General features: G+C 44.4%; 1 protein-coding gene across 2 annotated transcripts in view; it reads right to left on the bottom strand.

Moving 5' to 3' along the window:
• The window catches only part of SNX6 (sorting nexin 6), a 65730-nt gene extending 50683 nt beyond the window's left edge, over positions 1–15047 (bottom strand). The window contains exons 1-2 of one of the 2 annotated variants that reach the window (XM_031668182.1): positions 14963–15047; positions 14759–14806 (exon numbers count right to left, since the gene is read on the bottom strand). In XM_031668182.1, coding sequence (XP_031524042.1) covers positions 14759–14806; positions 14963–15004 — 90 coding nt within the window. In that variant the 5' untranslated portion in view covers positions 15005–15047. The remainder of the gene's footprint in view (positions 1–14758; positions 14807–14962) is intronic. The other variant, XM_031668181.1, reaches the window with a different exon arrangement.
• Positions 15048–21082: the final 6035 nt, after the last annotated feature.

The following is a 21082-nucleotide window of genomic DNA, read 5'->3' as shown; positions in this document are numbered from 1 at the left end:
AGATTAGAGTACTGCAGCCACAAACCAAGGGCTGCTGCTGCTGGTAGCCACTGAAAGCTGGAGGAAGCAGGGAATCCTTCCCTCGAGCCTCTGGAGGGAGAGCTGGCCCTGCCAGCTTGACATCCTGACGTCAGCTCAGTGATACTGATTTCTGACTTCTGGCCTTCAGAACTGTGAGAGAATAAATTTATGTAGTTTTTTTTTTTTTGAGACGGAGTCTCGCTCTGCCGCCCAGGCTGGAGTGCAGTGGCGCGATCTCCGCTCACTGCAAGCTCTGCCTCCCGGGTTCACGCCATTCTCCTGCCTCAGCCTCCAGAGTAGCTGGGACTACAGGCGCCTGTCACTACGCCCAGCTAATTTTTCGTATTTTTAGTAGAGACAGGGTTTCACCGTGTTAGCCAGGATGGTCTTAATCTCCTAACCTTGTGATCCGCCCGCCTCGGCCTCCCAAAGTGCTGGGATTACAGGCGTGAGCCACCACACCCGGCCTAAATTTATGTAGTTTTAAGCCATCAAGTTTGTGGTAACTTGTTACAGCAGCCACAGGAAACTAGTTCATTTATCATACAGGTTTTAGAATAATTACTGTGGCATTTCTCCACTTCTTACGTTTTAATTGCTTAGTCTAGCATTTCCAAAACACACCTAGTAAGAATCAACCTGGTTGCTTGTTAAAAATACAGAATCTGGGGCCGGGTGTGGTGGCTCACGCCTGTAATACCAGCACTCTGGGAGGCTGAGGCAGGTGGATCACGAGGTCAGGAGTTCAAGACCAACGTGGCCAAGATGGTGAAACCCCGCCTCTTACTAAAAATACAAAAATTAGCTGGGCCTGGTGGCAGGCGCCTGTAATCCCAGCTACTCGGGAGGCTGAGGCAGCAGATTGCTTGAACGTGGGATGCAGAAGTTGCAGTGAGTCAAGATGGCACCACTGCACTCCAGCCTAGGCGACAGAGTGAGACTCTGTCTCAAAAAAAAAAAAAAAAATCTGGCTGTGTGTGGCAGCTCACACCTGTAATCTTAACACTGGGAGGCTGAGGCGATTGGATCACTTGAGCTCAGGAGTTCAAGACCAATTTAGGCAACATGGCAAAACCCTGTCTCTAAAAAAAAAAAAACCGAAAACAATTAACAAGAACAAAAATTAGCCAAGGGTGGGATTACAGGTGTGAGATTTAGTGTTCATTACATAAAATGTACACAAATCGTCTAGGCAGATTTTCTTCTCAGTTTAGCAAAAAGTCAATCATTTAGAGGGTTTTACTAAGGACAGGAGTCAAGCAAACAACTTGTGTTTCATGAAAATTTTAAAAATGTTATGTGTTTCATAAAAATTTAATTGGCTGGGCACGATGGCTCACGCCTGTCATCCCAGCACTTTGGGAGGCTGAAGCAGGAGGATCGCAAGGTTAGGAATTTGAGACCGGCCTGGCCAACATGGTGAAACCTTGTTTCTACTAAAAATACAAAAAAGAAAAAAAAAATTAGCCAGGTGTGGTGGTGGGCGCCTATAATCCCAGCTACTCAGGAGGCTGAGGCAGGAGAACTGCTTGAATCTGGGAGGCGGAGGTTGCAGTGAGCTGAGATCGCACCACTGCACTCCAGCCTGGTTGAGAGAGCACGACATCTCAGGTAAAAAAAATTTAATCAACTTTCTGCAACTAGTGAGTTCAGTTTGAAGAAATTTCTAATTAGATTACATTCAATGGCTTAATCTTCTTCTGGGACAATAAACATTGGACTGTCTTCTGTCAGAGGCTGACTAGGTTAAACATTTGTGTCACTGGTCAAGAGAAAGATTATGACAAAAAAAAATAAAAATTAAGTAACATAAATGTAGTATCATTAGAAGAACAATTTAAAGACTTTGACCTGCTGTTCCATATATAATTACTTAGTAAAAGGCTAGGCACGGTAGCTTATGCCTATAATCCCAGTACGTTGGGAGGCCAAGGCAGAAGGACCACTTGTGGCCAGGAGTTCGAGACCAGCATGGGCAACACAGTGTGACCTTGTCTGCACAAAAAATTTTTAAATTAGCTGGGTGTAATGGTGCACATCTGTGGTCCCAGCTCCTCAGGAGGCTGAGGCTGCAGTGGGCTGTGATTGTCCCACTGCACTCCAGCCTGGGTGACGGAGTGAGACCCTGTCTCAAAAAAAAAAAAAAAAAAAGACTTGGGCCAGGCACAGTAGCTCATGCCTGTAATCCCAGCACTTTGAGAGGCCAAGGTGGGTGGATCACAAGGTCAGGAGATCAAGATCATCCTGGCTAACACAGTGAAACCCCGTCTCTACTAAAAATGCAAAAAATGAGCCAGGCATAGTGGCAGGCACCTATAGTCCCAGGAACTTGGGAGGCTGAAGCAAGAGAACAGCTTGAACCCAGGAGACAGAGCTTGCAGTGAGCTGAGATTGCGCCACTGCACTCCAGCCTGGGGGACAGAGCAAGACTCTGTCTCAAAAAAAAAAAAAGACTTAGGAAGACATTCACTACTAGTTATTATACTGACTAGTGTACTATGAAGTATCTAGCTTAGAACATCCCTAAAAAGTCAGTTGTTCATATTTTGACAGAAAAAAAATGTAGAGAGATGGATGAGTGGATGGGATGGGGCAAAGAGGAAGGAAGAAAAGAAAGAAAATAACTTTGACTCTTAACAATAGTATTCGAACTGATGTTACTTCAGCCCTTGCCCCTCATAAATTTATTCCCTACAGGGTCACCACTATGGTATCATTAAACTAGAAATCATTTCTCTGCTCAAAATCTAAGGAGTTTCCGCTTGAAGAAAAGCTGAATACCTTACAGTGGCCTACCAGGCACTATAAAATCTCCATCTGATATCATCTAATTTACCACTCCTCTGGCTCACTATAGTCCTGCCATATGGCCTCCTTTTTTGGGGGGGAAGGAGTCTTGCTGTGTCGCCAAGGCTGGAGTACAGTGGTGCGATATTGGCTCACTGCAACCTCCGCCTCTCTGGTTCGAGTGATTTTCCTGCCTTAGCCTCCCTAGTAGCTGGAATTATAGACATGCGCCACCAGGCCCAGCTAATTTTTGTATTTTTAGTAGAGATGGGGTTTCACCATGTTGGCCAGGCTGCTCTCGAACTCCCAACCTCAGGTGATCCACCCACCTTGACCTCTCAAGTACTGGGATTATAGGCGTGAGCCACTGCACCCGGCCCTCCTTGTTCTTTGAACACACAAATATGCTGCCGTCTCAGGGATTCTTTGCACCTGCTGGTTCCCTCTGCCTGGAACACTCTGCCCCCAGATATCTATCTGCACAGCTCACTTTCTTCAGGTCCTTACGTCTTCCTCAGGAAGGCCTTTCCTAGGCACCCTATCTAAAAGTGCAGCTCAAACCATCCTCCCTTTCAGCCCAAAAATCCTTACTCCTCCCTCATTTTTCTTCATAATGCTTATTCAAAACCTAATATACTTTACTTTTTAAAAATGTCTTTTCATGACTGTAATTCAGCTCCATGAAGACATAGGTTTTTATCTATTTTGTTCATTGCTATATTCCCAATGGAAGTTCTCAACAAATATTTGTGGAATGTAAAGAAGGGAAGAGGAAAGAAAGAAAGGTGGTAACCACAACTGGGCTGCAAAACTATTTTCAGGTAATTACAGTACAATCAATTAAAAACCCCATGATAGAAGCGAATTTGATTGGCCGGGTGCAGTGGCTCATGCCTGTAATTCCAACACTTTGGGAGGCCAAAGTGGGCGGATCACGAAGTTAGGAGTCCGAGACCAGCCTGGCCAACATGGTGAAACCCCATCTCTACTAAAAATACAAAAATTAGCTGGGTGCAGTGGTGTATGCCTGTAGCCCCTGCTACTCAGGAGGCTGAGGCAGAAGGATCACTTGAACCCAGGAGGTGGAGGTTGCAGTGAGCTGATATCATGCCACGGTACTTCAGCCTCGGTGACAGAACACAACTCTGTCTCAAAAAATATATAGATAGAATAAATATAAACACTTGACTCTCTAGGCAATACAGTAATATGCGGTTATTTAATAAACTTTTTTTTCAGCACTTATACGCAAACAACTGTCCCAGGTATTGCAGAAGATTTAAAGTGAGCAAAAAGCCCTGCCTTCAAGAAATCTGTTTGCAATGAGAAAGACAATCAACCTTATGTAATATAAAATTAACTGCTTCCTGCTTTCTCCCCACCACTTTTACCACATGTACAATGTAACCTCATCAACACCTCCAGTCCTGTGACCTTTCCATTTATTTCCAGTCTGTCGGCACTCCCTCTGCTTCACTCCTTTTCCAATCTACTCCGCAAATGCCATTCCAATACCTTTCCTGCTGGCCCCTTCAACTCTCACTGCTCTTTTACCATACCTGGCTTACAAATTCCCATTCAGGATCTACTTATCTTTTATTTATATTTTTTTTTATAGAGACGAGGTCTCACTATGCTGCCCAAGCTAGATTTGAACTCCTGGGCTCAAGAGATCCTCCCACCTCAGCCTCCCAAATGCTGGGATTACAGGCATGAGCCACCTGGCCTCAAGATCAATATAATCTTCAACTTTTACATTTGGGCTGCTGAGTATGGCTACAGAAAAGTCACCATTGTTTGTACTGTTCCATTTCAAATTAACAGTCTCCAAATTGCAAATGCTCTTTTAAAACTACTCAGCAGTCCAGTCCTGTGCAACTTCACTCAGCTCCTCTTTTGATTTCCTGCAGCAACAATTCCAACTTTTACTACATTACACCCCACCCTCAACAAGTGAACTTGCCTCCTCCAGCCCAGAGAAATAAATGCCAGCAGCTGTTTATTCTCTCAGGCCCACCAACAAACCTTTTTACAAATAAATTTTGCCTTACAGCTGGTCATCGTGGGACACACTTGCAGTCCCAGCTACTTGGAAAGCTGAGGTGGGAGGATCACTTGAGGCCCAGGAGGTCAAGGCTGCAGTAAGCTGTGATGGTGTCACTGCATGCCAGCCTGAGCAACAGAGCAAGACCATGTCAAAAAACAAAAACAAAAACAAAATTCTTTACATGAGTACCTAATTTCCAAACCAATGATATTTTTCAGTCTGCTTGGCCTCTCTGCAGTATTCTGCGTTGGTATCATTCTGACCACTCCTTTCTTAAAACTATCTCAACTTTTAAAAAATCATTATTTTTAAAACTGGAGATGGGGCCAGGCGTGGTGGTCACGCCTATAATCTCAGCACTTTGGGAGGCTGAGGCAGGAGGATCACTTGAGGCCAGGAGTTTGAGACCAGCCTCAGCCGGGCGCGGTGGCTCAAGCCTGTAATCCCAGCACTTTGGGAGGCCAAGACGGGTGGATCACGGGGTCAGGAGATCGAGACCATCCTGGCTAACACGGTGAAACCCCGTCTCTACTAAAAAAATACAAAAAACTAGGCGGGTGCCTGTAGTCCCAGCTACTCGGGAGGCTGAGGCAGCGTAAACCCGGGAGGCAGAGCTTGCAGTGAGCTGAGATCCGGCCACTGCACTCCAGCGCGGGCGACGGAGCGAGTCTCCATCTCAAAAAAAAAAAAAAAAAGAGACCAGCCTGGGCACCAAGGTGAAACCCTGTGTCTACTAAAAATACAAAAATTAGCTGGGCATGGTGGTACATGCCTGTAATCCCAGCTACTCAGGAGGCTGAGACACAACAAACTGCTTGAATCCGGGAGGAAGAAGTTGCAGTGAGTCAAGATAGTGCCACTGCACTCCAACCTGGGTGATAAAGTGGGACTCTCCCTCAAAAAAAAAAAAAAAAAAAGTGACGGGCATCTCACTCTGTCGCCCAGGCTGGAGTACAGTGGTACAATCTTAGCTCCCTACAGCCTTGAACTCCTGTGATCAAGCAATCTTCCCTCCTCAGCCTCCCAAGCAGCTAGCTAGGACCAAATGCATGTGTGACCACACCCTGCTAATTTTTAGTTTTTGTAGAGACAGGATATTTCTACACACCCCAGACTGGTTTCAAACTCCTGGGCTCAAGTGATCCTCTTGCCTCAGCCTCTCAGAGTGCTGGGATTATAGGCATGAGCCACTAACCCAGCTTCTCTCAACTTTTGAAGTCTCCTCTGATTCGCCTCCTATCCCTCTCAGCCCCATTAAGCAATCATCTTTGCTCTGGTCCTTAAATGCTGGTTTCCCTTGGGTGCTATCTAATGTTGCAAATATCAGCCATTCTCAACTAATAATTCCTAAGTAATTACATCTCCAATTCAGACCTTTTATTCTAAGTTCCCAATTTAATTTCAAGTTACCAACTAGACATAGCCATCTGGATGTATTTGCTTATTAAACAACTCAGTGCCCTCAATGTATCAAGCACTGTCCTACATGTTAAGGAGACAGCAGTGAAGAGACACAATCCTCAACCTTACAGATCTTATATTCTAGTTTGGCAGGGGCAGGTTAGATGCCTCACAGGTACTTTAAATCCAACATACTTGGAACTAGACTTATGACCTAACCTCTAACCCTGCTCTTCCTTCCTATTTTCTCCTTCTCCCTTGCCCAGCCCATGTACTTACTTATTCAGTCACTATGTCCTGTCAATTCTATCTCCTAAACATCTCTTTACTACATCCCTTCCTTCATCCCTCTTCCACTGCCTTAGTTCTACCTTTGTCATTTCTCATCTGGACTGTTGCATTAGCCTGTTAACTGGTTTCTTTGCTTTCTGAAAGGAAGCATCAATCTATCCTCTATATTAGAATAATCTACAATGATATTTTCACCTGGAAATGTCTTTCCTCTTTTTTTTTTTTTGAGATGGAGTTTTGCTCCTGTCGCCCAGGCTGGAGTATAGTGGCATGATCTTGGCTCACTGCTGCCTCTGCCTCCTGGGTTCAAGCGATTCTCCTACCTCAGTTTCCCTAGTAGCTGGAATTACAGGCTCCCACCACCACACCTGGCTAATTTTTTTTTTGTACTTTTAGTATAGATGGGGTTTCGTCACGTTGGCCAGGCTGGTGTTGAACTCCTTACCTCAGGTGATCTGCCCACCTCGGCCTCCCGAAGTGCTGGGATTACAGGCATGAGCTACTGCACCTGGCCTGGGCATGTCTTTCCTAGCTTAAAATCCCTCAGTACTTCCCACTGCCTGGAGTCTTTCACTATGCACTTTATACTCTGTCCATACTGGCTGCATGTACCTTTGCAACCTATGCTCCAGTAAGAACTAGTGCTCTAGGAGGAACCAAATTACCAACACATGCCATCCTCCCCGTTGGAAAGCAGACCAATAGCACAGTGGTTAAAAGCCAGGCCCTAGAGCTAGACTGCCTATTTGACCACGGCTCCTACTGGCTTTTGACTTTGGGCAAGTTATTTAATGTCTCTGCAACTCAGTTTTCCTTTCCCGAATAGGAATAACAGTAGGTGTATTTCATAGGGATTTGAGAATTGAGTTAATACATGGAAAGTCCCTGACATACAGTGAATGCTATGTAAATGTGTAACTATCATTATGTCTTTACTACTACCCTTTCCCCTAAAGTTGAACACTTTACTTTGAACTCCCATACACTTTATTTCAAGGGATTATAACTCTATCTCCTTCACTATACTGTGATGGTCTCAGGGCAGGAACTTTGTCTTATTCACCTTTTTAGTCCTCAGCCAACATAATATATGTCACATTTTTATGTGAAATAACTATCAATAAATGTGGAATGTGTTTAAGCTAAAAAGTGTGTAGGTGCAAAACAAAATGCAAGCATCTGGGCCAAATTCAAGTTGAATTTCAAGTGAAAGAAAAGGTGAGGGGAAAATAAAACACTGAAATGCATGCATAAAACAGACAGTCAAGTGTAGAGGTGCTTGGGCAATGGGGAATACACTAGAATATGGGGGAAGAGATATTGAGAAATGAAGCCAGTCAGAAAAGGTTATAAACAGAGTTTAATGTTAGCCTAAGGAGTTTGGACCTTACCCCCAAAAAAACTGGGGTCCAAGGAAGTCCTTTTCACTAATGGTGCTATATGGTTTAATCATTTCAGTAATATAAGTAATTTGAAGACTGAATTGGAGGTAGAAAGACTAAAGACACAGACTAAGGATAGGTACTGCTACAGTCCAAGAAAGAAGTAGCAAGGAGTTTAAATGGGACCATGCACATGAAAGATGGGGTAAACAACATTTCCAAGGTGAAATTAACTGGCCGCAATGACTGTTCTGATATAAAATGAAGGATATGACTCAGAGGTTTCTTGCCGGCATAACTGGAAAGTGATGCTATTAACGAAGATAAGGAATAGAGGTAGGAACAAGGCTAGAAGTACAGGAGAACGAGTAGTTACTCTACCTAAAGTAATTCTTGAAAACAATAAACATATTATTCAGAATTGAAATCAAGTGCAAAGAGAATCATGCCATCACTCTGGCACGCACTGTTCTTATTTAACAAGCACATTAGAAAAAAATGTGTCCAATTCAAAGGGCTCATTTGTTTACCAAATAATATGTTACTGTCCTTTATTTGAGGGAGAAAAACCTATTATATAGAGGTAGGGCTAAAGAGATGAAAATGCAGCCAATATTTTTCAACACTATGTAGTCTTGAAGCCTGTTTTTAAAATTTCTCACAAAACAGTATTTTCCTTTTTTTATTATTATTATTATTTTTTGAGACAGTTTTGCTCTTGTCGCCCAAGCTGGAGTACAATGGCAAGGTCTTGGCTCACCGCAACCTCTGCCTCCTGGATTCAGGTGATTATCCCGTCTCAGCCTCCCAAGTAGCTGGAATTACAGGCACCAGCCATCACACGCGGCTAATTTTTGTATTTTTAGTAGAGATGGGGTTTCACCATGTTGGCCAGGAGGGTCTTTAACTCCTGACCTCAGGTGATCTGCCCATCTTGGCCTCCCAAAGTGCTGGGATTACAAGCATTAGACACTGTGCCTGGTCAAAACAATGTTTTCTTAGGGCGCTGAGATTCTGTTCTAAGCGAAACATCATGATGAAAATATGCGGCTACTTAAAGATTTATTTAAAAACACTGACTTTAATTTTGTTTACCTGTAGCCAGATGTGGTGGCTCACGCCTGTAATCCCAGCACTTTGGGAGGCCAAGGCGGGTGGATCATGAGGTCAAGAGATCGAGACCATCCTGGCCAACATGGTGAAACCTCATCTCTAATAAAAATACAAAAATTAGCTGGGCATGGTGGCGAGTGCCTGTAGTACCAGCTACTCAGGAGTCTGAGGCAGAATAGCTTGAACCTGGGAGGCAGAGGTTGCAGTGAGTCAAGGTCGCATCACTGCACTCCAGCCTAGCAACAGAGCAAGACTCTGTCTAGAAAAAAAAAAAAGGGCCGGCACGGTGGCTCACACCTGTAACCCCAGCACTTTGGGAGGCCAAGGCAGGCAGATCACAAGGTCAGGAGATCGAGGCCATCCTGGCTAACATGGTGAAACCCTGTCTCTACTAAAAATACAAAAAATTAGCAGGGCGTGGTGGCGGGTGCCTGTAGTCCCAGCTACTCAGGAGGCTGAGGCAGGAGAATAGCATGAACCCAGGAGGCAGAGGTTGCAGTGAGCCAAGATCGCGCAACTGCACTCCGGCCTGGGCGACAGAGCGAGACTCCGTCTCAGAAAAAAAAAAAAAAAAAAAAAAAAAAATTGCTTACTGCTTTACATGAAATGCTAGTTATCATTTTTGAATGTTCTGCCCCCTTTGCAACTCATATCAATATGTACTTCATGCTTTTTCTCTATCAAGATGACCTTTTCTTTTTGAGACAGAGTCTTGTACTGTTGCCCAGGTGGGAGTGCAATGGCATGCTCTCAGCTCACTGCAATCTCCACCTCCTGGGTTCCAGTGATTCTCCTGCCTCAGCTTCCCAAGTAGCTGGGATTACAGCTACCCGCCACCACACCCGGCTAATTTTTTGTATTTTTAGTAGGGACAGGGCTTCACCATGTTGGTCAGGCTGGTCTCGAACTCCTGACCTCGTGATCCACCCGCCTCCGCCTTGCAACGTGCTGGGATTACAGGGGTGAGCCACTGTGACCCGCCAAGACTCCCTTTCTTAAAAGGCTCAACAAGATGATCTAAACTAAAAATGCAATGCCTAAAAGTTCTAATTATGGCAATCTATTTCTATCAGGACAAACACAATGTAAGGAAATTTAAACAGGCCAGATATTTCTGTTTCTAAAATGAGGAAATAGCAGGATAACTTTGTGCAGCAGTAATCAAATTTCAGTCACAAACAGAAACTCCTTGGGCACTCGTTAAATAAGCAGTTATCGTCCGGGCGCGGTGGCTCACGCCTGTAGTCCCAGCACTTTGGGAGGCCGAGGCGGGCAGATCACCTGAGGTCAGGAGTTTGAGACCCGCCTGGCCAATATGGTGAAACCCTGTCTCTATTAAAAAAACAAAAAAATTAGCCAGGTGTGGTGGTGGGCGCCTATAATCCCAGCTACTCAGGAGACTGAGGCAGGAGAATCGCCTGCACCTGGGAGGTGGAGGCTGCAGTGAGCCAAGATCGTGCCATTGCACTACAGCCTGGGTGACAGGAGTGAAACTCCCTCTAAAAAAAAAAAAAAAAGTTATCAGCTGGGCACAGTGGCTTAGGCCTATACTCCCAGCACTTTGGCAGGCCGAGGCAGGTGGATCACCTGAGGTCAGGAGTTCAAGACATGCCTGATCAATATGGTGAAAACCCTGTCTGTACTAAAAATACAAAAATTAGCTGGGTGTGGTAGCATGTGCCTGTAGTCCCAGCTACTCAGGAGACTGAGACAGGAGAACTGGTTGAACCTGAAGGCAGATGCTGCAGTGAGCCGAGATCATGCCACTGCACTCCAGCCTGGGTGACAGAGCAAGACCCTGTCTCAAAAAAATTAAAAAAAAAAAAAACAAACAAAAAAATGCAGTTATCTGCCCTTATGTAGAGGTGGGGCTGAAGAGATCAAAGTGTGACCAACAGTTTTCAATATTGTGTATTCCCTACCCTAAGAGATGCTGATTTAGTGAGGAGGTGACAGCCAGAAACTTTCATTTTGATTTTCAAACGACCCAGGTAATTCTAAGGCAAGTATTTCAAGGCCACTTTGAGAAACCTGTGCAGTGGCTCTGATATCAGAAATGTGGTTTAAAGTCCAGCTCTCCCACTCATTGCTGTGTGACCTCAGACCACTAACTTAGTTTCTCTGAAGTTCAGATTTCTCATTAGAAAAAGGAGGATACTAAAGGCTACAGAGGGATGATGAAATATAATGAAATATAATGAAACAATGATTATGCTGTGCCCACCTATAATTATATAATTATTATGATTCACTCAGTTCCATGGGACAAAAATAAGGAAGAACTGGGCAAGTGTACATATCCATCCTGATGTTCCAAAAGTGTTCTAATTCATGTTTTTTTTTCCATTTCCATATTAAAATTTTCATCTACAGGATTCTATAAGAACATCTCCGTCAGGCGTGCTCTTTTGTTTTCCTCTTCAATTTTGTAATACACAAAAAAGTTTCTGGGGCCAGGTGTGGTGGCTCACGCCAGTAATCCCAGCACTTTGGGAGGCCAAGTGAGCAGATCACAAAGTCAAGAAATCGAGACCATCCTAGGCAACACGGTGAAATCCCGCCTCTACTAAAAAAAAAAAAATGCAAAAACTTAGCTGGGCATGGTCACGGACTCCTGTAGTCCCAGCTACTCAGGAGGCTGAGGCAGGAGAATGGCGTGAACTTGGGAGGCAGAGCTTGCAGCGAGCTGAGATGGCGCCACTGCACTCCAGCCTGGGCAACAGAGCAAGACTCTGTCTCAAAAAAAAAAAAAAAGAAAAGAAAAAGAAAAAGTTTCTGGACAAATTACTTAAGTGCTTCCAGATCCATGAGCAAATCTTCCTGAAGGCATAAAGCCATGAACACAAATATTCACCAAAAGATACTTTTCACATCATCGACATACTCAAAAATTAATATTTTTATTTTTACTGAACATTATTAGTAAGATCCTTCAAGAAAGCAAATTCTGTTTGCTTGTGCTAGTAGACCCCAAAAATAGGACACAAAGTTATCTAAATATAAAGGTCATATGCTTTATATTTAGAAAAATCAGTTTAATTGTGCTCTAATCAACTCCTCTCACTTCATTAAGTAACTCTGCTAGTTTCCCCTATTTTAAAATCCAAAATACAATTTAAAAAATTTTTTTAGAGACATGATCTCACTGTGTTACCCAGGCCCTCTCAAGCCATAGCTCACTGTTCTTAAGCTCTCAGTCTCTCAAATAGCTAGGACTATAGGCATATACCACCAAGCTTGCCTAAGTTCAAAAAAAAAATTGTTGTTTTTTTTTTTTTTGAGATGGAGTTTTGCTCTTGTTGCCCAGGCTGGAGTGCAATGGCGCAGTCTCGGCTCACTGCAACCTCCACCTCCCAGGTTCAAGTGACTCTCCTGCCTCAGCCTCCAGAGTAACTGGAATTACAGGCATGCACCACCATGCCCAGCTAATTTTTGTATTTTTAGTAGAGATGGGGTTTCACCATGTTGGTCAGGCTGGTCTCAAACTCCTGACCTCAGGTGATCCACTCGCTTTGGCCTTCCAAAGTGCTGGGATTACAGGCTGAGCCACCACATCCGATCTTAAAAATTTTAGGTAGAGTTGGGGTGTTGCTATGTTGCTCAGGCTGATCTTGAATTCCTGCCTCAAACAATCCGCTTGCCTTGGCCTCCCAAAATGCTGGGATTACAGGTGTGAGCCATTGTGCCTGGCCAAAACTAAAAATCTTAGAAACAACCAGTAATTCCATATGATGCTTTTGCTTTAACCTGAAATTCTAAATAATGTCTTTGTTTACACTGAGAAATTAATTTATAAAGTATGCAGCACCTTCTCCATCTTTCCTACTATTTAAAAGTTCGGTTGGGCACAGTGACTCATGCCTATAATCTCAGCACTTTGGAAGGCAGAGGCAAGAGGCCCACTTGAGCCCAGGAGTTTGACACTGGCCTGGGCAACATGGTGAGACCCTGTCTCTATAAAAACAAACGAACAGGCCGGGTGCGGTGGCTCACGCCTCTAATCCCAGCACTTTGGGAGGCCGAGGGGGGCGGATCACGAGGTCAGGGGATCGAGACCATCCTGGCTAACACGGTGAAACCCCGTCTCTACTAAAAATACAAAAAATTAACCGGGCGTGGTGGAGGGCGCCTGTAGTCCCAGTTACACTTGGTCGGCAGAGGCAGGAGAATGGCGTGAACTCGGGAGGCGGAGCTAGCAGTGAGCCAAGATAGTGCCACTGCACTCCAGTCTGGGTGACAGAGCAAGACTCCGTCTCAAAAAACAAACCACAAACAAAAACCTAGCTAGGCATGGTGGCCCATGCCAGTAGTCCCAGCTACTTGGGAGGCTGAGGTGGGAGGATCACTTAAACCCAGGAGGTAAAGGCTGCAGTGAGCTATAACCATGCCACTGCACTCCAGCCTGGGCAACAAAGGGAGATACTGTCTCATAAAACCAAATAAATAAATAAAAGCTTTATAAAAGTCACCAGGTTATACTAACTACCTCATCTGTTATTACAAACAGCAATAACATCCCACAATATTTTATCACCTACCAAATATGCACTAACAGATGTCTCTTTCACATTAAGACGGCTAAGAAAAAGCAAAAGGGAAAACTGAAGGGCAGGCTGTGAAAAGTGAAGGAACCACGAAACCTTGATGAATAGTAATTATCATATATCAACATTTTCCAAGTGCTCACTTGTACAAGGGACTATAAAGATAACCACCCTTCAGCCAAGAAAAAAGGGAGTGGAGAGAGGGGTGGAAGGGAGGAATCAGAGACCGGAAGGCTCTTTCTGAAGTAGAATGCAACTAACCTTAGAACACCAAGAGTAGAATGGAGGTTATCAAAGGCCTGGCGGGGTGTGTATGTGGGGGGTGGGGGGCGGGGTGGAGCGTAGATGTTGGTCAAAGGGTACAGACTTGAAATTTGCTTAGATCTCAAATGTTCTCACACACAAAAAAAACTGGTAACTAGGTGAGGCAGTGGATATGTCAGGTTGATTGTGGTACTCATTTCACAATGCATTGGTGTATTAAAATATAATGTGTATCTTAAGTATATACAATTATCAATAGTATTTTTCAATATACCTCAAAGAAGCTAAGGGAGAATAAAACACCAAGGAAATCCTGCCAAAGACAGGATTCGTTGGATATTAGAAAAAGTAAAGATACCGAAGGTTACCCGCACTTTGCATAATCTAGTAGGGCACTGCACAGGAGTTGATTCGGCTACTGTAAAAATCTTTGCAAAATGGTAATGTAGACTACACCGGTACTATTTGAGAGACAGAGAGAAGGGTGGGCGGGAGCAAGTTCGAGATGTCAACACCGGGTGAAAATTGAGGGTGCCGCCGGAAGGTCCGAGAATGGGTTTTCATGGCCCTAAAGTGGCGAGGGAGGGTGGGGGCGTTCCAGCTCCCGCCTCCACTTCCACTTCCCCACCTGCACCCCGCCCTGGGTGGGAGTGGAGGTCCATCAGAAGGCCCGAACCAGCGGCGGGGAACAAAAAAGCAGCCGCGGGTCCCCGGGAATCGGAACCGAGCGGCCCCCAGGGAGGAAGGGCTGCAGGAGGGTGGGGCGCGGTGCAGCGAGGAAACCGAAAGGAGGACTACGGAGAGGGAGTGCGGCGCGGCTGGGGACCCCTCCCCGTACCACACCCGTGGACCCAGGATGGGGAGGGAGGGTGGCAGGGTTCCGCGAGCGAAACGGTGGCAGAACTTACTCCGCGGTCCTCTTCTGAGAGGAAGTCCGGGCCGTCGTCCAGGCCTTCCTGCGGGGTCGGCGGGCCCGACGCGCCGGAGAAAAGGATGGGATGGGGGAGACACAAAGGGAGACATTAGTGCCAGGCTGGCGCGGTCCCCGCGCCCGCCCCGCGCCCGCCGCCCCCACCGCGCTCCCGGGGCTCGGCGCCGCGGAGAACACCCACCATCATGGCTGCTCCGAGGCTAGGGCCAGCGCAGGCGCGCATCCCCCTGCTGCCCGCGGGAGCCGGCGGCCGCGAGCGGGGCGGGGCGGGGCGAGGCGGAGGCGGAGGGGCGGGACCTAAGGGCGGTCCCGCCCCGTCCCCGGCGCTGAAAGCTGGAGTCCGTGAGCAAGGAAGGGTAACAGGGCCCTCCGCCCAAGGTCAAGGCACCGAAGTCGGGAGATCCTGAAGACCCAGACCTCATGGCTGGGAGCACCTCGCTGCTGGCGGGCTCTGACCAGGGAAGGGCCGAAGGCCACGCAGGGATTTCTCCAGTTGCCCTGCCCCGAGGGCTCCAGCGAAAAAACGAAGCAGGCTCCCTCCGGAAGCCACAATACATCATCTAGTCTTTGTATTATGCCACACGATAATTAATCACAATAATATTTTGCCTATGGAAGTTGCTGGAAACAAGGACCTTCACAGAGTCAGTAATCAGGGACTATAATCAAGCTTTTATTGCTGGCGAGGTAATAACTACCTCAGAGTTTGGGGGCACTAATGGTTGCGAACTACAAAAATGAGCTGTTTTCATTACAATAATATTCCTTTCCCTTGTTCGAAGAAATTTCCCCACAGCTACTCTAACTGTCCAGGTGGTTAGCATCACACGGGATCCACATTTCAAATAACAGGAGAAAATCATTCTTAATCCTAGAATCCACACGTTCCTGAGCTTGCATTCAGTTAAGGAATGGCATCTTCAGATGTTCAGACCGGAAACCCTTAACCCATTGAAATCCGTACTCTAGGATTACGCTGTGGCCCACATCTGTAATCCCAGCACGTTCGGAGGTCAAGGTGGGCGGATCACCTGAGGTCAGAAGTTCGAGATCATCTTGGCCAACATGCTGAAACCCTGTCTCTACTAAAAATACAAAAATTAGCCGGGTGTGGTGGCGTGCGCCTGTAATCCCAGCTACTCGGGAGGCTGAGGCAGGAGAATCACTTGAACTCGGGAGGCAGAGGTTGCAGTGAGCTAAGATTGTACCACTGCACTCCAGCCTGGGCAACAGAGCAAGACTCTGTCTCAAAAAAGAAAAAAAGAAATCCTTACTCTCCCTTACTTCTCATATCCAACCAAATCCTATGGCTTCTACAATTGATTGTCTTCCATACCTCTTTAATTAGTCAAATTTTTCCAATTCTCACAGCAATTACCATCAACTCTTGTCTAGACTTTTGCAATACTCTCCTGACTCTACTATTTTCCATCACTCTCTCCTATTTTACACACTGCTGCGAGTGTTCCTCCTGAAACACAGATATTGATGATTATGCTATTACACTGTTCAGTAATCTTTACAAGCCCCCATGATTCAGTTCCTCAGCCTACGATTTCAAGCCTTCTACATTTGAATCCCTCTCTACTCTGCCAGGCCCTCCATCCTATTTTATTGAAGTGAAGCTCTGAAAACAATATTAAACTTAACTGATATTTTGGCTGGGCGCAGTGGCTCACACCTGTAACCCCAGCACTTTGAGAGGCCAAGGAGGGGTGGATCACCTGAGGTCAGGAGTTCAAGACTAGCCTGGCCAACATGGTGAAACCTCATCTCTACTAAAAATACAAAAATTGGCTGGGTGAGGTGGTGCGTGCCTGTAATCCCAGCTGCTAGGGAGGCCGAGGCAGGAGGATTGCTTGAACTCAGAAGGCAGAGATTTCAGTGAGCCGAGATCATGCCACCACACTCCAGACTGGGTGACAGAGTGAGACTGCGTCTCAAAAAGAAAATAAATAAAAATTCAAAATTAAAAAACCACTCAACTGGTATTTTCATAAGAACTTCTAGCTTTCATTTTGTATGTAAGGAGAACTGAAGTATAGAGAGGTTAAGTTACTGCTCCAACAAAGGTTACTCTACAAAATGGGGGGTGAAAGGGACTTTATTTTTTGTCTTTTGTTTCTTGTTTCCCACTGCATTGCGGTGACTACTAAAGTAGTCTTTTTCACTGGGAGTCATGAGGCATCATGCGGCGTCATTGTAGAGTGATGAAGTGTCAGGAGAAATGTTCCAGTAATTTGCTACTGATTAAAAGTGCCACTATTTCCTATCGGTTTGGTTTTAGATTAAAGGTAATGTCTGTAAAGCTCTTCCTAGGTGGAGAGAAAGAAGTGGAGCTACAATAAATTCGAGGGATTTACATATAACTTATAGGAAGGCCAAGTGCATCCTTGTGGACAAAAGTTGAGAAGTGCCACAGAGAACCACCTGAAATGCCTCCTATCATTAACCAAGAGTTTTAAATTTCAACATTTAAATAAAGTCCAGCCTGGGCATGGTGACTCACCCCTGTAATCCTAGCACACTGGGAGGCTGAGGTGGGAGGATTGCTTGAGCCTGGGTGTTGAAGACCAGCCTGGGCAACATGGCAAAACCCTATCTCTACAAAAAATACAAAAACTAGCCAGGCATGGTGGCACACACCTGTGGTTCCTGATACTTGGGAGGCTGAAGTGAGAGGATCACTTGAGCCCAGGGAGGCTGAGGCTGCAGTGAGCCATATCAAACTACTGCACTCCAGCCTGGGCAACAGAGTGAGACCCTAGCTAAAAAAAAGAAAAAAAAAAGTAAACAAAGTTCAGAAACATTGTAATTCCCAAATGCCAAAACTTTAAAATCATTAGTTATAAAAAAAGAGGTATGATCTAAAGTACAAGTAACTCAACTAAAATTATCAACAAAGGCATGGTAATTACTGCAGCTATAATTCATAGCTGAAAACTCACATGAGTACAGAACCCAAGCTTGAAACAATAAACTTGATAATTAATACCAGAGCTTTCCTTTCTGAGCAAAGGTCTCCAGCTATATTTTGTGAATGATAAAAAGGAATTGTCAGTAACTGATTCTAACAACTGTCAAAAGGCCAAGTTATAGAAAGTAAGGAATTTCGGAAGAAAAGAAGTTAAGAAAAGTTTACATGACAGATTTTTCTGCTACTGATAAAATAAAGAAGACATTAAAGCTGAACCACTCTTCTAATATTTGTAAGCAAATAATCAATTTTTCATTTTGTTTTGATAGATTTCTATGAAATTATCTACTTCTATACAAATGTAATGAACTAGTTATGCTGAATTGCTGTCTGATTACTTAATAGATTTAGCTACACTAAAGTAAAATGTTATGATTGTGAATAGCAAATAGTGTTCTTCAAAAACAAATGTATTGGAAGATTTTAGAGAAGAGTAAAATTTTAGAGAATAATGAATGTTATTTTTAAATTTTAAAAATAAAAAATAGTATTTGAACATTTTTGTCAAACAAAAATCAAGTTTTTTTCTAGAAAACAATTTTAATATAAAATGACAATTATTTAATTATAGAAGAAAAATGTTTAATTCTTTTCCTTTTATCATGTTCTGATCAAAGAAGATTTCACCAAAACATATTTTTGCCAATTTCTCACTTCCTCAAATTCTAGAAGATCCCTTTTTGTTTTGAATAACCTGTGGATCCTAATTTTTTCCTCCTACTCCACAGGAGTTATGCTACAACAAAATTCTCTATAGGAAGATTGCTGAACTCTGTTATTTCCAAGATGTACTGTATCAATCAGGATGCCTTTAGCTGGAAGTAACAGATAACACCAATTCAAATAAACTTAAGCAGTAAAGAAATTTATTATTTTACCACCACCACAACAACAACAAAAATCAAGAAACTAGCTGTTTCTGGGCATAGTACAACCTGTGGGTAATGGTGTCATCAAGGACCCAGATTTCTTCCAACTCTCCATTCTGCCACCTTCAGTAACAATCTCATTCCAAGGCTGCTTCTCTTCATGATCCAAGATGACTTCAGTATTTCTAGGTTTTACACCTTGACGTAACAACATCCACAAGCAGAAAAAACAAAAAAACAAACAAAAAAAACCCTGCCCAGGCTGGGCACCATGGTTCATGCCTGTAATCCCAGCACTTTGGGAGGCCAAGGTGGGTGGATCACGAGGTCAGGAGTTCAAGACCAGCCTGGGCAACATGGTGAAATCCTGTCTCTACTAAAAATTAGCTGGGTGTGGTGGTACATGCCTGTAATCTCAGCTACTCGAGAGGCTGAGGCAGGAGAATGGCTTGAACCCGGGAGGTGGAGGTTTTGGTGAGCCGAGATCGCGCCACTGCCCTCTAGCCTGGGTGATAGAGTGAGAGAGACTCCGTCTCAAAAAAAAACAAAAAACAAAAAACAAAAAACCCCAAAAACCTGCCCAGAAGCGACCCCTCCCTCTCATATACTTTTCCTATTTCATGGACTAGAAATGGGTCACATCCTTACTCTTAAACAATCCCTGGCAAGGGGACTGATATAATCATAATTGGCTTAGAGTCTAAGACTTCGCCCAATCAAGATTTACCCCTATGGCTGCACGCAGTGGCTCACGCCTGTAATCCTAGCTGCTTGGGAGGCTGAGGCAGGAGGATCACTTAAACCCAGGAGTTTGAGATCAGCCTGGGCTACAAAGTGAAACCATGTCTCTGCAAAAAATTAGCTGAGCATAATGGTGTGTGCCTGTAGTACCAGCTACTCAGGAGCCTGAGGTGGGAGGATCACCTGAGCCCAGGAGGTTGAGGCTGCAGTGAGCCTCGATCGCACCACTGCATTCCAGCCTGGGTGACAGAGTGAGACCTTGTAATATATTTAGCTACATGAAAGTAAAATCTTATGATTGCAAATAGTTAATAGTGTGTTTTAATAGTGTTTTAAATGAGTTTTAAGTGTTTTACTTAATAGTGTTTTAAATTTTTATTTATTTCAAAATAAATGTGTTATAAGTGTCTTACTTGTGTTTTAAATTTTTGTTATTTATTTATTTCAAAATAAATACAAAGTAGTAATAAAAATTTTTAAATAAAAAAATTGGCTGGGTGTGGTGGCTCACACCTGTAATCCTAGCACTTTGGGAGGCCAAGGCAGGCAGATTGCCTGAGTTCAGTAGTTCACGACCAGCCTGGGCAACACAGTGAAACCCCGTCTCTACTAAAAATACAAAAAATTAGCCAGGCATGGTGGCATGCACCTTTAGCCCCAGGTACTTGGGAGGCTGAGGCAGGAGAATTTCTTGAACCCGGGAGGCAGAGGTTACAGTGAGTCAAGATCGCGCCACTGCACTCCAGCCTGGACGACACAGCAAGACTTCGTCTCAAAAAAAGGAAATAAAAAATTAATCAGGAGTGGTGATATGTGCCTGTAGTCCCAGTTGCTTAAGAAGATGAGGCAGGAGGATCCTTTGAGCTCATGAGTTTGAGATTATAGTGAGCTATGATCCTGCCACTGCACTCCAGCCTGGGTGACAGAGTGAATGAAACCTGTCGCTTAAAAAAAAAAAAAAAAAAGATTTACCTCTTGGCCTGCGACTGGCGTTAGCCTCCCCAAACCAAAAGAAGAATGTGAGCACCTGGATAAAACTGGAGTTGTGGGAAAGGAAAGGAGGGGAAAGGAATGTGAGGTAGAAATCCAACAATGTCTCTTATAAATACCAAAGAAACATTTTTAAGGCCAAAAAGAGGTCATGGTACAATAGCAATCAAAAAAGACATATTGGCCAGACACGGCGGCTCATGCCTGTAATCCCAGCACTTTGAGAGACCGAGGTGGGTAGATCAAGAGGTCAAGAGATGGAAACCATCCTGGCCAACATGGTGAAACACCATCTCTACTAAAAATACAAAACTTAGCTGGGCGTGGTAGCGCACATCTGTAGTCCCAGCTATTAGGGAGGCTGAGTCAGGAGAATCACTTGAACCCGGGAGGCAGAGGTTGCAGTGAGCTGAGATCGTGCCATTGCACTCCAGCCTGGTGACAAAGTGAGACTCCCTCCCCCACACAAAAGAAAAGACGTATTATCTGACACTGTCCAAATTTATTAGATGCAATAGATTTGATAAAATGAATAATTCATAATCCACTAGTTGGAGAAAATCAGTTTTCATGTTTTGGCAAATATCTTCTTAAATGTTTCCCATGTCTATGCCTCAGATAGTATTTTTCTGGCATAACCAAGATCAACATATATATTACTAAGTATATTTCTATTCTTCAGCATGAGTTTTGTTTTGTTTCGTTTTGTTTTGTTTTGAGATGG

The sequence above is a fragment of the Papio anubis genome, chromosome 7, assembly GCF_008728515.1.
Source record: "Papio anubis isolate 15944 chromosome 7, Panubis1.0, whole genome shotgun sequence".
Lineage (NCBI taxonomy): Eukaryota > Metazoa > Chordata > Mammalia > Primates > Cercopithecidae > Papio > Papio anubis.
Note: the sequence above shows the minus strand (reverse complement) of the source record. Positions and strands in the feature narration are given on the sequence as shown.